Here is a 19692-nt window from a genome sequence, read left to right as displayed (position 1 = left end):
CATCGATCAGCTGCCTCTTGCATGCCCCCTACTGGGGATGTGCCCGCAACCAAGGTACATGCCCTTGACCGGAATCAAACCTGGGACCCTTGAGTCCGCAGGCCGACGCTCTATCCACTGAGCCAAACCAGTTAGGGCCACATACTAGTTTTTTAAAAGTATGTTTAATAATGTAAAATTTTTTTATGGTAATTTATGTTATTTCTCTCTGATAACCTTGGGCAAAGAATTAATTTATAAAAGGATATTTCAAAGATACATGGTAATATACATTTTTTTAAATCTTTAAATTCTTTATTAGTTAAGGAATTACAAATGTGTCCTCATTCCCCCCCCATTAACTCCCATCCTCCCCGCCCCCCCACTCATGCTCTCATCCCCCTGTTGTCCATGTCCATTGGTTTGGCTTATATGCATGCATACAAGTCCTTTGGTTGATCTCTTCCCCTTACCCCCACCCTCCCCTACTTTCCCTCTGGGGATTAATAGTCTGATTGCTGTTTCTCTGTCTTTGGATCTGTCCCTGTTCATCAGTCTATGTTGTTCTCTATATTCCACAAATGAGTGAGATCATGTGGTATTTATCTTTCTCTGACTGGCTTATTTCACTTAGCATGATGCTCTCCAGTCCCATCCAAGCTGTTGCAAAAGGCAAGAGCGCCTTCTTTTTTTACTGCAGTGTAGTATTCCATTGTGGTAATATACATTTTAGAACATTTTTTCTGCCTACTGATGTTAAAGACTTCAGCTTCATTCCCATAGAATTTATTAAAATAACCATGAAAAAATTATCTTACTCAAATGAGGCATTTTGTATTTGTGAATCATTTCACATACAAGTGTCAGAGGGATAAAAGAGGTTTTAAATAGTTATTATCAAAAGTTTTATTCTCACATTGGTGTTTCCATAGGAATTCATTGTTTACGTAATGTGTTCTTATTTTCTATATAGAGGTTAGGTTTAAGAAGAGTATTTACAGCCCTAACTTATTTGGCTCAGTGGATAGAGCATCAGCCTGTGGATTCAAGGGTCCCAGGTTTGACCCGCTCAAGGGCATGTACCTTGGTTGCGGGCACTGGTTGCGGACACGGCACATACTCAGTAGGGAGTGTGCAGGAGGCAGCTGATCAGTGTTTCTCTCTCATTGATGTTTCTATCCCTCTCCCTTCCTCTCTGTAAAAAAATCAATTATATATATATATACACACACACACACACACACATACATACACACACACACATATATAAAAGAAGAGTACTTATAAAATCTAAAATATAGCATATTCATTTTTTAAATTTTTGCATATTCATTTACAAAATTTTAAACACTTTACCAAAGCCAGTATCATTTCCTATTAATTGTTCACATATTTTGTTAATTTATTACTAATTACAAGGTACTTTATATATATCTGATACTTGATAATTTTTAAAGCATAAACATAGCAGATTATTAAAATGTTTTAAGTCATGCCCGGCCGGTGTGGTTCAGTGGTTGAGTGTTGACCTGTGAATCAGGAAGTCATGGTTTGATTACAGTCAAGGCACATGCTTGGGTTGTGGGCTAGATCCCCAGTAGGGGTGTGCAGTAGGCAGCCGGTCAATGATTCTCTCTCATCATTGATGTTTCTCTCTCTCTCCCTCTACCTTCCTCTCTGAAATTGATAAAAATATATTTTAAAAATAAATAAATAAATGTCATTGCCAAACCCCCCAAAATAAAAATGTTTTCAATCATAAAAACAGATTACTAATGGTTGCTATGAAAATTACATTTTATGAGTTATTTCAATTTACTAGTGTTAAGACTTTCATTACAGTGCCTTTATTTATATGACTTACAGGGCTTGGGAGATTTACCATTAGATACTTCTTCAGCAAAAGGAAGACGATCTCATACTGGCAGTGTTGGAAATGCAAGGTCATCATCTGTTTCCAGAGATGTTTTAAATGCAGCCGAAAGGTAGAATCATTTGATAGTCCACATCGTTAGTGAAATTACTATCTAGTGATAGTAGTCTCATTTGGATATTTCCATAAGCTATCCCAGAGGTATTTGCCAAAATTTAACAGAACTCTAAAAGTTGTTAAGGACTTAGAAAGTGAGGTAATTAGATTTAATAAGGCAATTATGCATATACTTTCAACAACTTGCTTTTACATGTACTGAACATTAGTAAAGCTTTAGTGTTACTGAACTTAGCAATATTATGCTTGTGTTGGATAGATTTTTTTGTTGTATTGATTTTTTTAATATATAGCCTTTACTTTTTTCCCTTAATTATAAAAGTAATACATAATTATGGTTAAAGAATAAAACAACTTTAGGAAATACGAACATTAAAAGAATTTAACCAATAATGCCAATAACCAGTAAAAAACTACTCTTAAATATTTTATAAATATAATTGTATATGTAGTAGTCTCATCTGTTTTAACTCTTTTAACAGCATTTAGTAGGTTGATTATTTCATTTTTTAAAATCTTTCAAAAGTATTATGATTGCTCTGGTATATTTTAAACATTTAAAAACTATATGAGTAGCCCTGACCAGTTTGGCTCAGTGGATAGAGCATTAGGCCGTGGACTGAAGGGTCCCGTGTTTGATTCCAGTCGAGGGCTTGTACCTCGATTGCAGGCTCAATCCCCAGTGGGGGGCTTGCAAGAGGCAGCTGATCGATGTTTCTCTCTCATCTATGTTTCTGACTCTCTATCCCTCTCCCTTCCTCTCTATAAAAAGTCAATAAAAATATTTTTTTTAAAAACTATATGAGTAAATACATAGGCATATTTTATGTTTTCTGTATTTGTATATCTTTAAAATATTTTATAAACTAAAATAATACATTTTATCAAAAATTCATGTGACAATATATGCTTTGGGGACCTTGTTATTGAAAGTACAGTCCACAGAACAGCTGCATTAGCATCACCTAGAAGTTTATTAAAAAATCCAAAATCTTGTACTCCCCCTAGGCCTACTAAATCAGAATCTGCTGTTTTTCCACATTGAGATATTGTCGCATAAGATCCTAGATCAGATATTCTGGTCAAAAATGTTTTTTTCACACCCAACAAAAATTATTTTTTAACATCTATTGAGAGTGTACTGTGTTCCAAATCTTTTCTATACACTTTACTAGTGAGTTACTTATTTTGTAGATGTTTCTCAATTTGGGTTTATCTAATATTTCCTCACAGTTAGGTGAGGCAGGAATACCACAAAAATGGTATTTTGCCCTTCTTAGTGCATCATTTCATGAGGTGGATGATGTTATTATCTTATTACTGATAATGTAACGGTGGTTTCTCCTGGTATTGAAATAATGCTGGTTAATATCATTGTGGTTTCCTCTTTAATATAGGAACTTCTTCTTTAATACAGGGGCTATTTAGAAATGTGTTTAATTTCCAAATATTTGGAGGTTTTTCAAATACCTTTTAGTTAGTAATTCTGAATAGTTCTGTGGTGTCATTAATTGTACTTCATATGATTTCAGTTCTTTTATTTATTTATTTTTTAAATATATTTTATTGATTTTTTACAGAGAGGAAGGGAGAGGAAGAGAGAGTTAGAAACATCGATGAGAGAGAAACATCGATCAGCTGCCTCCTGCACGCCCCCCACCGGGGATGTGCCCGCAACCAAGGTACATGCCCTTGACCGGAATTGAACCCGGGACCTTTCAGTCCACAGGCTGACGCTCTATCCACTGAGCCAAACCGGTTAGGGCTGATTTCAGTTCTTTTAAAATTACTGTTTTATGGCCCAGCATATAGTTTGTTAGAGAATCTATAATAATAAAAGGCTAATATGCAAATGGTCATCACGCCCTCATGCCGTAACGACCGATCAGCAGGAGGTGCTGGAGCATCTCTCGGGCCCTTCCCCTGGCCCAAGAGCAGCGGCTCTCACGGCACAGATGGGAGGCGGGGCGCCTCACGTGATTTCGCATACTGGGCCTCTAGTATTTTTATATCTACTTAAAAGAAGGTGTATTTATACTCTTGTTGGGTGTAATGTTCTATAAAATGTCAGTTAGGTTAAGTTGATTGATTTTTTAAATAAACTCTTCTAAATCCTTACTGATTTTCTATCTACTATCTATCAATTGCTGAGATAAAAGTATTGATATCTCCAGCCATATTTGTGAAATTGTTTATTTGTACTTTAAGTTCTATCACTTTCTGCTTTATGTATATTGATGTAATGTGATTAATGTGATTAAATTCACATATATTTGGGATACTTGTGACTTTTTGATAAATTGACCTTTTTATCATTTATTAAGTATCTCTCTTTCCCTCTTAGACTATTTCTTTTCTTAAAGTCTACTTTGTCTAGTTTTGTAATGTTTGTATAATATGTCTTTTTTATTTTACTAAGTCTTTTTTTAAAAAAAAATGACTGTTCCTCTGAGCTGGTTTGGCTCAGTGGATAGAGCGTCAGCCTGCAGACTGAAAGGTCCTGGGTTCGATTCTGGTCAAGGGCACAGCCTACCAGCAATAAAGAAGGTTCCAATTTCTCCACATCCTCATCAACACTTGTAGTTATCCAAGTGGGTATATAAACTGATATCTCATTTGACAGATTCTCTCTTTGACCAAACTTTAGACAGACTCCTCTGAGCCCTCTTTTGCACTGTTCTTGGCCTACATAAGCCAGTCTTAGCAAAGAATCCTGCTGTCATTCCCTCCCTCCCCCTTGTTATCTGAAAAGGTTCCTTATCCTCCACCTTTGATGTATAACTACCTAGCCTGCCTTTAGCAAAAATCTTACTCAGCCAGTTTAGCAAGAAACTCTCTACCCTTGATGTCTCCTCTTAGTAATTTTCTGTCCACTGACCCCCTCACTATGTATGTTGGCTATAAATCCCATTTGTCTCTGCTGTATTCAAAGTTGAACACACTTTTTCTCCCCGTTGCAATAGTCATGATCCCTATTCCAGTAGTCTTGAATAATGTTTTCTTAATCATTTTACAAGTGTCAGAATAATTTTTCTTTAACATGTTGTGGTTTGCGGTTTGGCTCAGTGGATAGAGCGTCAGCCTGCGGACTGAAAGGTCCCAGGTTCGATTCCGGTCAAGGGCATGTACCTGGGTTGCGGGCACATCCCCAGTGGGAGATGTGCAGGAGGCAGCTGATCGATGTTTCTCTCTCATCGATGTTTCTAACTCTCTATCTCTCTCCCTTCCTCTCTGTAAAAAATCAATAAAATATATTTAAAAAAAAAAAAAAAAAAAAACATGTTGTGGTTTGGGCTTATATATCCTAGTATGTATTTTTAAAGTGTTTTTATTTTGTAGACAGTATATAATTAAGCCTTGCTTTTTTTATTCAATCTAACAATCTGTGCCTTTTGATTGGAGTATTTGACCATTTATTTTTAATTTTAATTTTTTAAATATGTTTTTATTGATTTCAGTGAGGAAGCGGGGGGGGGGGGGCGGGGGGGGGCCGGGGGGCGGGGGATAGAAACATCAATGAGAGAGAAACATTGATTGGCTGCCCCTGCATGCCGCCTACTGGGGATCAAGCCTGAAACCCGGGATGTGTCCTGACCAGGGTTTGAACCAGCAACCCCCTGGTGCATGGGATGACATTCAACCAACTGTGCCACACCAGCTGGGCATGGGGTATCTGATCATTTATATTTGATATTAATTATTCATAAAGTTCGGTGTAAGCCTACATCTTGATAGTATTGTTCAATCAGTACTATGTTTTTTGTTTCTTTTTTTCTCTTTTCCTCCCTTCTTTTGAATTGATTGATGTGTTTCTTTTTTTATTTCATTAACTCCTCATTCTTTTTTTAAGTGATTGATCTAGACTTTGTAATATACATACTTTACAGTATGTATTTTTGTCTTCTCATAGTCTACTTTCAAATGATATTAGACCAATTTAGGTATAATGTGAAAACCATATAACAGTATGCTTTCATGCCTTCTTTTTATCTTTTATGTTATTTTTGTCTCCACAATACAATCTTGTTAAATTTACTTTGAAAAGTCGATATAGTGTATAAATGTTGCATGACTATGTTCATTCCCTCCCCGCCCCCCAATTTTATTGAGCTATAATTGACATATAATGTTGTATTACTTTAAGGTATGCAACATAATGATTTGATATATGTTTATATTGTGAAATGATTACCACAGTAAGTTTAGTTAACATCCATCACCTTACATAATTTTTTTGTGTGATGCGACCTTTTAAGATTTACTTTCTTGGCTACTTTCAAAGATATAGCCTGGTATTGTTAACTAGAGTTACCAGAATTTACTTATAACTGGAAACGTGTGCCTTTTGACCACCTTCACCCATTTGCCCTCACTCTCTGCCTCTGGCAACTACTAATCTGTTTTTGTATCTATGCGTTTGGTTTTTTCTTAGATTCCACATAGAAGTGAGATCATACAATATTTGTCTCTCTGACATTTCACTTAGCCTAATGCCATCAAGGTCTATCCATATTGTCCCAAATGGCAGGATTTCCCTCCTTTTATGGCTGAATAATATTTCATTGTGTATATAGATACCACATTTTCCTTATCCATTCATCCCTCAGTGGACACTTACATGGTTTCTGTGTCTTGATTATTATACCTAATGCTGCAATGAACATGGTAGTACATATATCTTTTCAAGATAGTGATTTGATTTTAATTTTTTTAGATATAAAACCAGAAATGGAATTGCTGGATCATATGATAGTTCTGTTTTTTATTTTATTTTATTCTTGATTTTAGAGAGGGAGGAAGGCAGAGAGAGAGAGAGAGGTGAGAGACAATGATCGGTTGCCTCCAGCATCTACCCTGACCAGGGATCAAACCTCAATTCAGGTATGTGCCCTGACCTGGAATTGAACCTGCAACCTTTCAGTGCACAGGACAATGCTCCAACCGAGCCACACCAGCCAGGGCGATAGTTCTATTTTTAAATTTTTTTTTTAGTAATCTCCATACTGTATCAGGTTACATTCTCACTAAGAGTACACAAGGGCCCTAACCAATTTGGCTCAGTGGATAAAGCGTCAGCCTGCAGACTAAAGGGTCCTAGGTTCGATTCCAGTCAAGGGCATGTAGCTTGGTTGCAGGCACAGCCCCAGTGGGGAGTGTGCAGGAGGCAGCTAAATCGATGTTTCTCTCTCTTCAATGTTTCTAACTCTCTATCCCCCTCCCTTCCTCTCTGTAAAAATCAATAAAATATATATATTTTTTAAACAGATAACACTTTAAAAAAAAAAGAGTACGCAAGGGTTCGCTACATCCTTGCCAACACTTGTTATTTCTTGTCTTTTTAAAAAAATATATTTTTATTGATTTCAGGGAGGAAGGGAAAGGGAGAGATAGAAACATCAATGATGAGAGAGAATCATTAATTGACTGCCTCCTGCATGCCCTTTATTAGGGATCAAGCCCGCAACCTGGGCATGTGCCCTTGATTGGAATCGAACCTAGGACCCTTCAGTCCGTAGGCCAACACCAAACCAGCAAGGACTCTTGTCTTTTTTTGTAATAGCCATTCTGACAGACTGTTATAAAAGACTATCACAATGAGGTGATACTTCATTGTGATTTTTCCCCCTGAGGATTAGTGATGTTGAGCTCCTTTTCATGTATCTGTTGACCGTTTGTATGTCTTCTTTGGAAAAATGTCTATTTTGTTTCTCTACTCATTTTCTAATCAGATTGGTATTTTTACTATTGAGTCATATGAGTTGTTTTTATTGATTTTTTTAGAGAGAGGCATGGAGAGGAAGAGAGAGAAACATCGATGGGTTGCCTCCTGTACACACACCAATTGGGGACTGAACCTGCAACCTGATGTGCCCTGACCAGAATCAAACTGGCAACCTTTTGGTGCATGAGATGACATTCAACCAACTGAGCCACACTGGCCAGGGCAAGTCATATGAGTTCTTTGTAATTTTGGATATTAACCTCTTATCAGATATATCATTTGCAAATATTTTCTCCCATTCCATGGATTGATTTTTCACTTTGCATATGGTTTTCTTTACTGTGCAGAAGCTTTTTAGTTTGATGTAGTCCTACTTGTTTATTTTTTCTTTTGTTGCCTTTATTTTTGGTGTCAGATCCAAAAAAATTATTGCCAATTCCAACATAAAGGAGCTTATACCTTTTTTTGTTCTAGGAGTTTTATGGTCTCAGTTTTTACATTTAAGTCTTTAATTAATTTTCTTAATATGTTTTTATGATTTTTAGGGAGAGAGGAAGGGAGAAGGATAGAGAGATACAAACATTGATCAGAAACATCATCATTCGGCTGCCTCCTGCATGCCCCCTTCTGGGGAGCGAGCTCACAGCCCAGGCATGTGCCCTGTCCAGGAATTGAACCGCTCAGCTTCTGAGCCACACCAGCTAGGCTCTAATTAATTTTGAATTGATTTTTGCGTATAGTGTAAGATAGGGGTCCAGTTTCACTCTTTTGCATGTCAGTGTTTGGTTTTCCCAATAGCATTTATTGAAGAAATTATCCTTCCTCTTTTGTCATAAGTTAATTGACCATGTATGTGTGGGTTTATCTCTGAGCTCTTTATTCTGTTCCATTGATTTATATGTCTGTTTTTATGCTAATACCATACTGTTTCTATTAATATAGTTTAAAATCAAGAAGTGTGACGCTTCCAGCTTTGTTTTCCTTTCTTGAAATTTGTTTGGTCCTCTTCTGGGGACAGCGACTTCAGGTACTCACAGTGGTCCAGCACTTAACATACCTTTAAAGGCTTATCTAAAATACAGCCTCTAACAAAACTAGGCTGTCCCTTGGGGGCCAGACTGGAAGAGGACAATGGGGAAAAAAGGGAGACATATGTAATATTTTCAACAATAAAGTTTAAAAAAAAATACACTGTCCCAAACCCCTGGTAATAGAATTGTTTACCTTTTAACCAAAAAAAGTTTGGAAAGCACCAAAATCTGCATGTGGCATGTGCCCAGGCTCACTCCATGGAGTTCGTGCTATGAGACCTAAAGTTCTAATGAGGTTGTCTAAAATGAAAAAATATGTCAGCAGAGCTTATGTTAGATCCATGTGTGCTAAATGCTTCCATGACAGGATCAAAGTGTGCTTTCCTTATTGAGGAACAGAAAATCATTGTGAAAATATTGAAGGCACAGGCACAGAGTCAGAAAACTAAATTTTAAAAATGAAGCTTTTTTGAGTAATAAAAGCAATTAAAGTAGGGGAAAAGATTGCTTTGATTATTCTGGCTCTTTTGTGATTTCATATAAATATTAGGGCTGTGGAAAATACCACTGGAATTTTTATAGGCTTATACTGAATCTGTACATTGCTTTGGATACTATGGACATTTTAACAATATTAATTCTTTCTGTTCACAAGCACAAAATATCTTTCATTTCTTTGTGTCTTCAATTTTTTTTATCGTTGTCTTACAGTTTTCAGTGTTCAAAGTCTTTCACTTTCCTGGTTAAATTTATTCCTAGGTATTTTATTCTTATGTAATTGGGATTGTTTTTTTAATTTCCCTGTCTGATAGTTTATTATTTATGTTTACAAATACAACTGAATTTTGCATATTGATTTTGTATCCTGCAACTTTACTGAATTTAATGATTAGTTCTAAAAGTGTTTTGGTGGAGTCTTTAGGGTTTTCTGTATGTAATATATCATTTGCACATAGAGACTGTTTTACTTCCTCTGTTTCTTTTGTTGTTGTTGTTTTGTTTCTGGTTTTTTTTTGTTTCATCCTCATCCGAGGATATTTTTTCCATTGATTTTTAGAGAGAGTGGAAGGGAAGGGGAGAGACAGAGAGAGAGAAACATTGTTGTGAGAGAGACACATCAATTGGTTGCCTTCCACACATGACTGACCAGGACTGAGAATGGAGACTGCAACCGATGTCCCTGCCCTTGACCAGAATTGATCCCAGGACTCTTCAGTCCAGGGGCTAATGCTCTAACAACTGAGTAACTAGCCAGAGCAACTTCCTCTTTTTCAATTCAAATACCTTTTATTTCTTTTTCTTGCCTAATTGCTTCAGCTGGGATTTTCAATAGTATGTTGAATAAAAGTGGTGAGAAGAGTCATCCTTTTCTTATTCCTTATATTAGAGAAAAACCTTTCAACTTTTCATTGTTGATTGTGATATTAGCTATGGGCTTATCACATGTTGCCTTTAATATGTTGAGGTACGTTTTCTCTATATCCAATTTGTTGAGTATTTTTATCATGGGTGGATGTTGATTTTTATCAAATGCTTTTTTTGCATCTATTGAGATGGTCACATGACTTTTTATCCTTCATTTTTGTTAATGTAGTGTATCACATTGATTAATTTGTAAATGTTAAACTATCCTTGTATCCCTGGAATAAATCCCACTTGGTCATTGTGTGTGATTCTTTTAATTTATTAAATTTGGTTTACTAATATTTTTGTTGAGGATGTTTGTATCTGTTCTGTTATCATTCTTAATGTCTTCTTTTTTTAAATAAATTTTATTATTGTTAATATACCTAGTGAGTTCCTCGATGTTACTTTATCTTTTCTCCCTAATGTGTATTAGTGTTATTTTACTATCAAATGCATCCTGTTGTGTTTTTCTAAAGCCTCACGCATTTTTATTTTTATTTATTTATTTTTAAATATGTTTTTGCCCAGCCACCATGGCTCAGTGGTTGAGCTTCACGATCTATGAATCAAGAGGTCATGGTTCAATTCTGGTCAGGCCATATACCCTGGTTGTGGGCTTGATCCCCAGTGTGGGACATGCAGGAGGCAGCCAATCAATGATTCTCTCTCATCATTGATGTTTCTATCTCTCTCTCCCTCTCCCTCCTGAAATCAATAAAAACATATTTTTTAAAATATTTTTTATTGATATTTAGAGAGAGAGTAAGGGAGAGGGAGAGAGAGAAACATCCGTTGGCTGCCTCCTGTGCACCTTGTACTGGGGATCACGTCCACAACCTGGACATGTGCCCTGACCAGGAATTGAACCTGCGTCCTCTTGGTGCACAGGATGACGCTCCATCAACTGAGCCACACAGCCAAGACAGGTCATTTTGTGAATTTTTAGAAAATAAATATATAATGAGAATTACGTTTTAGGTTTGTGTTTTACATAGGACATTAATAATAAAGTTAAATTTACCTTTCTTTTACTTTAGAGAGGTAACTGAAATTCGTGAAGTCTCCAGAAAGTCAGTTCCTCGTAATTCCTTAGAAAGTGCTGAGTATATCAAAGTCATAACAGGTTTATTAAACGCAAAAGACTTTCGTGATCGTATTAATGGGATTAAGCAGCTTTTATCAGATACTGAAAACAATCAAGAGCTTGTTGTTGGAAACATTGTGAAGGTAAGGACACATCAAAATTAATTTTCCTTTTCAATCTGTTGCTAATAAAGTTTATTAGTATAAAACGTTTCCCTAAATCTTAGTATTTTGTATATATTATTTTTAAATGTTAAAATAACCTTAGTGAAAAGGGTGTTTTACTTAGGTTTTGCTCTTTAAAGAGCATTCTAGAACAATTCAAAGTAATTTTTTTAAAAAGTAACAAAATAGCTGCTTATTTAAGTATGAATCTTCTCACTAGATGGTAACTCCTTGAAGGTTCTTGGAACCTGACAATCAGTAAATATATGTTGAATGAATCAATAAATATTTTTAAAACCAGAGAATTTAAGGGATGTGATATCACTTTAGAATTGGATGTATTAACATTTTTCATATATAGGGTAGAGATTAAATATACCAGCTTAACTACCTACCTTTAGGAAAACAAAAAGCAATAGAAAGACAGAGTAATAAATGTTAGTGGTATTAAAGCATAAATTATTTATGCTTCATCAGAGTTTAGTTTACTTAATTTTATTAGTAATTTATTAATTAAATTTCATTTAAAATTTGTATTATGTGTATTAAACTTGGCAAATATATTATACTCTTTAGTTCCAATAGTGTTGCCTCTTAATTTTCAGAAGAAAAGTACCACATCACTTTTCAGAAGAAAAGTATCATGCAAACCAGAAAGTTAGATTTTCTATTTCTTTTGAGTATAAATAAATGTCTTGGGCAGACTATTCTTAACATGAAGAGTTTTATATATATACTAGAGGCCTGGTGCACAAAAATTTGTGCACTGGGGGGCGGGGGGGTTCCCTCAGCCCAGCCTGCACCCATTCCCAGTCCAGGACCCCTTGGGGGATGTCTACCTGTCGACGTAGGCCCACTCCCCAGGGGATCAGGCCTAAGCTTGTGGTCAGATATCCTTCTGGCAGCCAGGGAGCCCTCAGGGGATGTCGGACTAAAGGCTTAGGCCCCCAAGGGATCGGGTCTAAACCATTAGTTGGACATTCTTAGTGCTGCCTCGGAGGTGGGAGAGGCTCCTGCCACCACCTCTGCGCTGGCCAGCCATGAGCCAGGTTCTGGCTGAGTGGCACTCCCCAAATGGAAGTGCACTGACCACCAGGGGGCAGCTCCTGCATTGAGCGTCTGCCCCCTGGTGGCCAGTGGGCATCATAGCAACCAGTCATTCTGCCGTTCAGTCAATGTACATATTAGCCTTTTATTATTATTATATAGAATATCCCTATTTCCTCCCTTTTGCCCCCTCTACCCAGCTCTTGCCCCCCACTTCTCTCTGGCCATCACCATACTGTTGTCTGTGTCCATGGGTTGTGCATATATTTTCTTTGGCTGATCCCTTCTTTAAATTCACTTCTTTAAATTTTTATTTTCAGATAAGTACTTATAACTGCACTATTATATATTTCTATTATATCATTTAGAATTAAGATATTTTTTAATTTAACCCTTGTAAATTTTAGCACAATTTAATAAATTATGCTAGAAGCAATTAGAAGATTTTTCATGTAATGCAGATACATTTCAATTAATATTTTATTAATTTTTAATTTTTTAATATTTTAATTTGAAATAATCTCATACATGTAAAAAGACTATAAAATACTACAGCATATTATATGTACGCTTCACCCAATTTCTTAGGTGTTAATAATTTTAAACATAACCATTATACAACTAACAAAATTTGGAATATATTTTTCTTATAATCTCTTTAATGTTACTTAATGCATTTACTTTGTTTTTGTTAATCTTCACCCAGGGATATTTTTTCATTGAATTTTAGAGAGAGTGAAGGGAAAGGGAGAGACACATTGATTGGTTGCCTCCTGCACATGCTCTGATAGGAACTGGGGATCAAGCCAGCAACTGAGGTACATGCCCTTGACTGGAATCGAACCTGGGACCCTTCAGTCCACGGGCTAATGCTCTATCCACTGAGCAAAACAGGCTGCAGCTTAATTCATTTACTTTTAATCTATATGTGTCTTTATTTTTAAAGTGGGTTTTGTTTTTGATTCACTCTCATAATCTGTCTTTTAATTGGTGCATTTATGCCACTGACTTTCAGAGTGCTTACTGATAGAGTTACTACCATATCAGGCGGCTTCTGGGGCTTCTGGGGCCGGCCTGCTACCCGTGATCAGATCCGATCACGGGCGGCAAGCTGGCGGCTTCTGGGGTCACACATGCGGGCCTGGATGGCGGTTCGCGCTGTCCCGCCCTGCCTGCAGTATGCAAATTAGCCACCATCTTTGTTGGCGGTTAATTTGCATATCATGCTGATTAGCCCATGGGAGGTGTAGCGAGGGTACGGTCAATTACCACGTTTGTCTATTATTAGATAGGATAATATATATTGGGAATTATTAGTGAGAGTCTCAGCCTCACAGAATAACTCTTCACTCACCTAACATGACTTAAGAATTGCTTACCATTCACTGTATTATATCTTTATTTTATTAAATTTATAAAATTCTGAAAAGCAAGGAATAATTGTTAAAGTAATCAGGTTAAAAGATAATAAAATTTAACTGAAATTGCAACTAAAATTATCATAAGAAACCTAAACTGAAATTTTTTTTGTTTTTTTAAAGTATTACATATGTCTCCTTTTTCCCCCCACAATCCCTCTCCAGCCACTCCCACTCCCCAGGACAAGCCCCCACTGCCCAGTGTCTGTGTCCATTGGTTATACTAATATGCATGCATACAAGTCCTTTGGTTAATATCTTATGCCCCACCCCCCTCACCTTTCCTCTGAGTTTGACAGTCTGGTGTTTCTATGTCTCTGATCTACTTTTGTTTATCAGTTTATGTTATTCATTATATTCCACAAATGAGTGAGATCATGTGATATTTATCTTTCTCCAACTGACTTATTTTGATTAGCATAATGCTCTCAGGTCCATCCATGCTGTTGCAAATGGTAAAAGTTCCTTCTTTTTTTATAGCAGCACTAGAGGCCCGGTGCACGAAAATTTGTGCACTGGCGGGGGGGTGGTCCTTCAGCCCGGCCTGCGCCCTCTCACAGTCCAGGACCCCTTGGGGGATGTCCAACTGATGGCTTAGGCCCACTCCCTGGGGAATGCACCTAAGCCATTAGTCGGACATCCTTAACACTGCTGTGGAGGCGGGAGAGGCTCCCGCCACCGCCACTGCGCTGGCCAGCCACGAGCCAGCTTCTGGCTAAGCAATGCTCCCCCTGTGGAAGCACACTGACCACCAGGGGGCAGCTCCTGTGTTGAGCGTCTGCCTCCTGGTGGTCAGTGTGCATCATAGTGACCAGTTGTTCCTCCATTAGGGTCAATTTGCATATTACCCTTTTATTATATAGGACTAGAGGCCCGGTACACAAAATTCGTGCACGGGGGTGGGGGGCGGTCCCTCAGCCCAGCCTGCACCCTCTCCAATCCAGGACTGCTAGCTGCTAACCACTCACCTGCTTGCCAGCCTGATCTCCCTAACTGCTCTCCCCTGCCGGCCTGATCGCCTCTAACCGCCTCTGCCTCAGCCCTGCCACCATGGCTTTGTCCGGAGGATGTCCAGTCTAATTAGCATATTACCCTTTTATTAGTATAGATAGTATTCCATTGTGCAGATATACCACAGTTTTTTAATCCACTCACTGCTGATGGGCACTTAGGCTGTTTCCAAATCTTAGCTATTGTAAATTGTGCTGCTATGAACATAGGGGTGCATATGTCCTTTCTGTTTGGTGTTTCTGGTTTCTTGGGATATATTCCTACAAGTGGGATTACTGGGTCAAATGGGAGTTTCATTAACTTTTTGAGGAAACTCCATACTGTTTTCCACAGAGGCTGCATTCCCACCAGCAGTGCACAAGTGTTCCTTTTTCTCCTCATCCTCACCAGCACTTATTTGTTGATTTGTTGATGATAGCCATTTTGACAGGTGTGAGATGGTACCTCATTGTTGTTTTGATTTGCATCTCTCGGATGATTAGTGACTTTGAGCATGTTTTCATATGTTTCTTGGCCTTCTGTATGTCCTCTTTTGAAAAGTGTCTATTTAATTCCTTTGTCCATTTTTTTTATTGGATTGTTTATCTTCCTTTTGTTAAGTTGTATGAGTTTTCTGTAAATTTTGGGGATTAAACCCTTATCGGAGATAACATTGGCAAATATGTTCTCCTATGCAGTGGGTTTTCTTGTTTTGTTGATGGTTTCTTTTGTTACCTAAACTGAAATTTTTACAGTAAAACTTACATATCTACTTTTTGCTATGAGTAGATAAAGATAGAAACTTATCTTAATTCCTTAGTGTTAGCTAAGCTAACCTGCACCTTCCAGAAAACATCACTTTTATCACATTTATAGTAAATCAGTCATTGCCTACTAACCCAGATTTCTCAACCTTAATTTATTAAGATGTCTTTTGGAGTGATTTTTTAAGCCTTCTCTTTTTGCTATTAGAAAATTTGACACTTAGATTTATCATCCAAGTTTTTATAAAGCTTTTATTTTCTAAATTTAGGTTAAATGAAATGTGCATGTGTTTTTAAACAGTATGCTAAAGGAGAAATACTATGAAATGCCAAAAGAAATTTAAATATAATAGGTATAAACAGTATTTCATTTTAAATAATTTACCACTTTACTTTCAGATTTTTGATGCTTTTAAATCTCGACTTCATGATTCTAATAGTAAAGTAAATCTGGTGGCTCTGGAAACAATGCACAAAATGATTCCTTTGCTTAGAGACAACTTATCTCCTATCATCAACATGCTAATTCCAGCAATAGTAGATAACAATCTGAATTCCAAGAATCCAGGCATCTATACTGCTGCCACAAATGTTGTTCAGGCACTGAGTCAGCATGTAGGTAAGAAATCTTACTTTGGCACTCCAGTTATTGGGACTTTACTTTTGTACTTTTTTATTTTGCATATTTTTTATAATGCTAAAATTCTAACTATCCAATTTTAATCATTTAATGTTATAAAATTTCTTCATTTAGTATATTTTAAATTACTATTAGTAATTAAATGTTATCATATGAAATTGACTTTCTCTTCCCTTATCTTTGACTTTTCGATTTTTTTTCCTACCTCAACTTCACATCTTTTTAAAAATTAATTCAAAATGGATCATAGATTTAAATGAAAAACATAACTATAAAACTTTTAGAAGACAACATAGGAAAGGACCTTAGGGCTTGGTGAAGAATTGTTAGCATGACACTAAATGCATGATCCATAAAAGTTGATATATTGAACATCATTAAAATTAAAAACATTTGCTCTGTAGAAGTCCCTTTAACTAATATAGAGATAAACTACAGATTGGGACAAAATACTTGCAAATCACATATATGACAAAGAACTTATTTCTAGAATATATATAGAACTCTCAAAACTCAACATTAAAATTAAAAATAGCATTTCAACTAGAAAATGAGCAAAAGACATGAAAATACTTTTTACCAAAGAGGATATATGGATGGTAAATAAACACATGAAAAGATGTTCACTTCACCAGCTACTAGGGAAATACAAATGCAAATTAAGACCATGATCACTTGGCCTTTCTTTTGGTCTTTGGTCTTTGTCTAGGTCTTTCTTTTGATTAGTAAAAACAGATGTAATGTTCGTCTTTTCTAAAAGCAGGGTGATGAAAAATGAACTTTAAAAAAGCAGAGAACACCTGTAATTATGTAAGCTATAACCTTTGGGTGAAAGGTACATAAGACCTCTCTGTACTGTCTTTACAACTTCCTATCAATCTATAATTATTTCTAAATAAAAACAGTGAAAAATCACTAAAGGTAAACTCCCCCAAAACAATTATTTTCTGTTTTTTTTATAAACATACATAGTATCATTTAGAATAAGATACCTAGGAAGTAGACAATTCTTTATACATATATGCCATAGGATAGCTCCTTTAATGTTTTGTGATGTATTTTTATGTTTCATTTACTCTAAGAATGTTACTCTGTTAAGGTTTTATAGAGAATTTTAAATAGTGGTCATGTAGGAAGATTAAAAAATCTTTTTAATGCATTTGCAATCATTTGCATCTTTTTTGTTTTCAATGCTGTGTAATTGAAAATAACTAAGCTCTCATAACTCTTTAAACATGTCTCTGTTCTTTTTGTTCAGACAATTACTTACTTCTACAGCCATTTTGCACAAAAGCTCAGTTTTTAAATGGAAAAGCAAAACAGGATATGACTGAAAAGCTTGCTGGTAAATATTTTTTGTTAATTTTATTTTATTACTTTAGAGAGACATCATTTGTTGTTCCACTCATTTATTTATTCATTGGTTGAATCTTGTACATACCCTGACAGGGAATCAAACATGCAACCTTGGCGTGGGAACGACACTCTAACCAACTGAGCTATCTGGTCAGGGATAAAGAAATATTTTATTAATTAAGGATAAACTGATGGGTATTTCATTTTAATTTAAGGAAAGCTGCCAAATTCAATATCATTACCCAGGAAGTAGAAATAAATTGTATCATGATTCACAAGAGGACGACCTTTAAGACTTTTACCCAAAAATTTTTCTTAAAAGAATTTTATTATTTTTCCCCAGTAAGTGTTTAGTCTTCCTGTTAGTAGAAATAAACAGAATGAATAAAAATAATTAAAATCAAATATTGGTATTCATAAAAATTGCTATTTCAAATTAAGTGTTTGATAAAAGGTCCATGAGTGGAAAGTGTAGAAATCTTTAATTAACTGCATTTAGAAAACGTGGAGATGAATTTTGGATTTCATTCCCATCTTTACTACTTTTGCCTGAACTAATCATCATATATGGAATTCTAGTACTTGAAGATTCCACTCTTTAGGAAGGAAGTTTCTGACCTACTTCTTTTAAGATACCTAACATTTTAGAAAAATGGCAGTAGGAAGAAGTTATGTATATATGCTTTTTAATTAGCAGAACTTGAATTTATTTTTTAAACCTTACGATTTATCATATTTTTATATTTCAGATATTGTTATGGAACTCTATCAAAGGAAGCCCTTTGCCACAGAACAGAAAGTGTTGGTTGTTTTATGGCACCTCTTAGGGAACATGACAAATAGTGGCTCTCTGCCTGGAGCTGGAGGAAATATACGAGTAGCCACAGCTAAATTATCAAAAGCACTTTTTGCACAGATGGGCCAGAATCTGTTAAATCAGGCTGCATCTCAACCACCACATATTAAAAAGAGTTTAGAGGAATTACTCAATATGACACTTTGAAATGAATTAGAAATCTTTCATGAAATATGGTATGATGAACAAAAGTGTTTACATGATGACAAATGGAGCTTTTTTAAAGTTACATTTTCAGTGCCTGCACTTCTAATCCAGTAAATTAAGTCAATGGCTATTTTTATTTGCAGCCTATGAATACACATCTGACCTATATCAACCCTATCACATGTCCCATTACACAAAAACCTAAAATAATTAATACAACTTAATATTCATTAAATATGAGGAACATGAAGTGAATCCAATTTTAATATTTTTGAGAAAAGTCCTGCTCGTTTGCACTATTCTATAGAAATCGCAATTTGTTGCCCTATATGTACAATTAGATTTGTAATTAAAAATATACTTTTTATTATGTAATCATGTTCTGCTATGTCTCATTACTCAGCCTTATTTTATGAAGTGGAAGAAAAGTCATTGAACTATGTTATCACAAAGTTTTGTGTACTATTTGTGAAAAATATGTATTCTCAAATCAGTCTGCTAATATGATTGTGCAGTATTAGCTTGTTTTTGCTGTTTTGTGTTAATGTGATATATTTACTTACCACTTGGGTTTAATCATCTACATAATTGTGAAATTTAACAAATTATAATAAAGCATGATGACCAAAGTTTTAGAAAACATTTAAACATTTTAAATGCACGTTTAAGAAAACGTGTTGAATGTAACTTCCCTATTTTTTGTGCAAACACTAAATTATATTTCTATATGTCCTAACATTTATAAAGGTGTTAATTTGCTGTCCAGTTGTATAATTCTCAAAAATAGTGCCAGATTGTCTGTAGCTTTTCTCAGAATTCTTGGACCACAAGTACTGTATGTATCTTAAAAAAGAAAAGGATTGTTATAAAATAAAAGGATTTATTTCTGTAGGTGTGTGAAAGGTGTCCTATTTTTCCAACCCCCCTATATGTTAAAATGGCAATATATATATATATATATATATATATATATATATATATATATATATATATATTATAATGTTGACCTATTTCTACTGCCTGAATTATAGTAGCTTTACAGGAAAGTAGCTGTGTGACCTTGAGTAAGTCACTTGCCAAATCTAGACCTCAGATTT

At 35.7% G+C, this 19692-nt stretch overlaps 1 protein-coding gene and 1 pseudogene across 2 annotated transcripts in view; both read left to right on the top strand.

Moving 5' to 3' along the window:
- TOGARAM1 (TOG array regulator of axonemal microtubules 1) overlaps positions 1-19486 on the top strand; it is a 118023-nt gene extending 98537 nt beyond the window's left edge. Inside the window, exons 18-22 of one of the 2 annotated variants that reach the window (XM_070431685.1) lie at positions 1846-1964; positions 11167-11356; positions 15996-16215; positions 17495-17581; positions 18342-19486. In XM_070431685.1, the coding sequence (XP_070287786.1) occupies positions 1846-1964; positions 11167-11356; positions 15996-16215; positions 17495-17581; positions 18342-18595 (870 nt within the window). In that variant the 3' untranslated portion in view covers positions 18596-19486. Of the gene's footprint in view, positions 1-1845; positions 1965-11166; positions 11357-15995; positions 16216-17494; positions 17582-18341 lie in introns of those variants that run through there. The other variant, XM_070431695.1, reaches the window with a different exon arrangement.
- Positions 3839-9334, top strand: LOC138998786 (large ribosomal subunit protein eL34-like; annotated as a pseudogene).
- Positions 19487-19692: the final 206 nt, after the last annotated feature.

The sequence above is a fragment of the Myotis yumanensis genome, unplaced genomic scaffold (assembly GCF_028538775.1).
Source record: "Myotis yumanensis isolate MYYU_CA2020_CCGP unplaced genomic scaffold, mMyoYum1.0.hap1 SCAF_1, whole genome shotgun sequence".
NCBI classification, from domain to species: domain Eukaryota; kingdom Metazoa; phylum Chordata; class Mammalia; order Chiroptera; family Vespertilionidae; genus Myotis; species Myotis yumanensis.
Note: the sequence above shows the minus strand (reverse complement) of the source record. Positions and strands in the feature narration are given on the sequence as shown.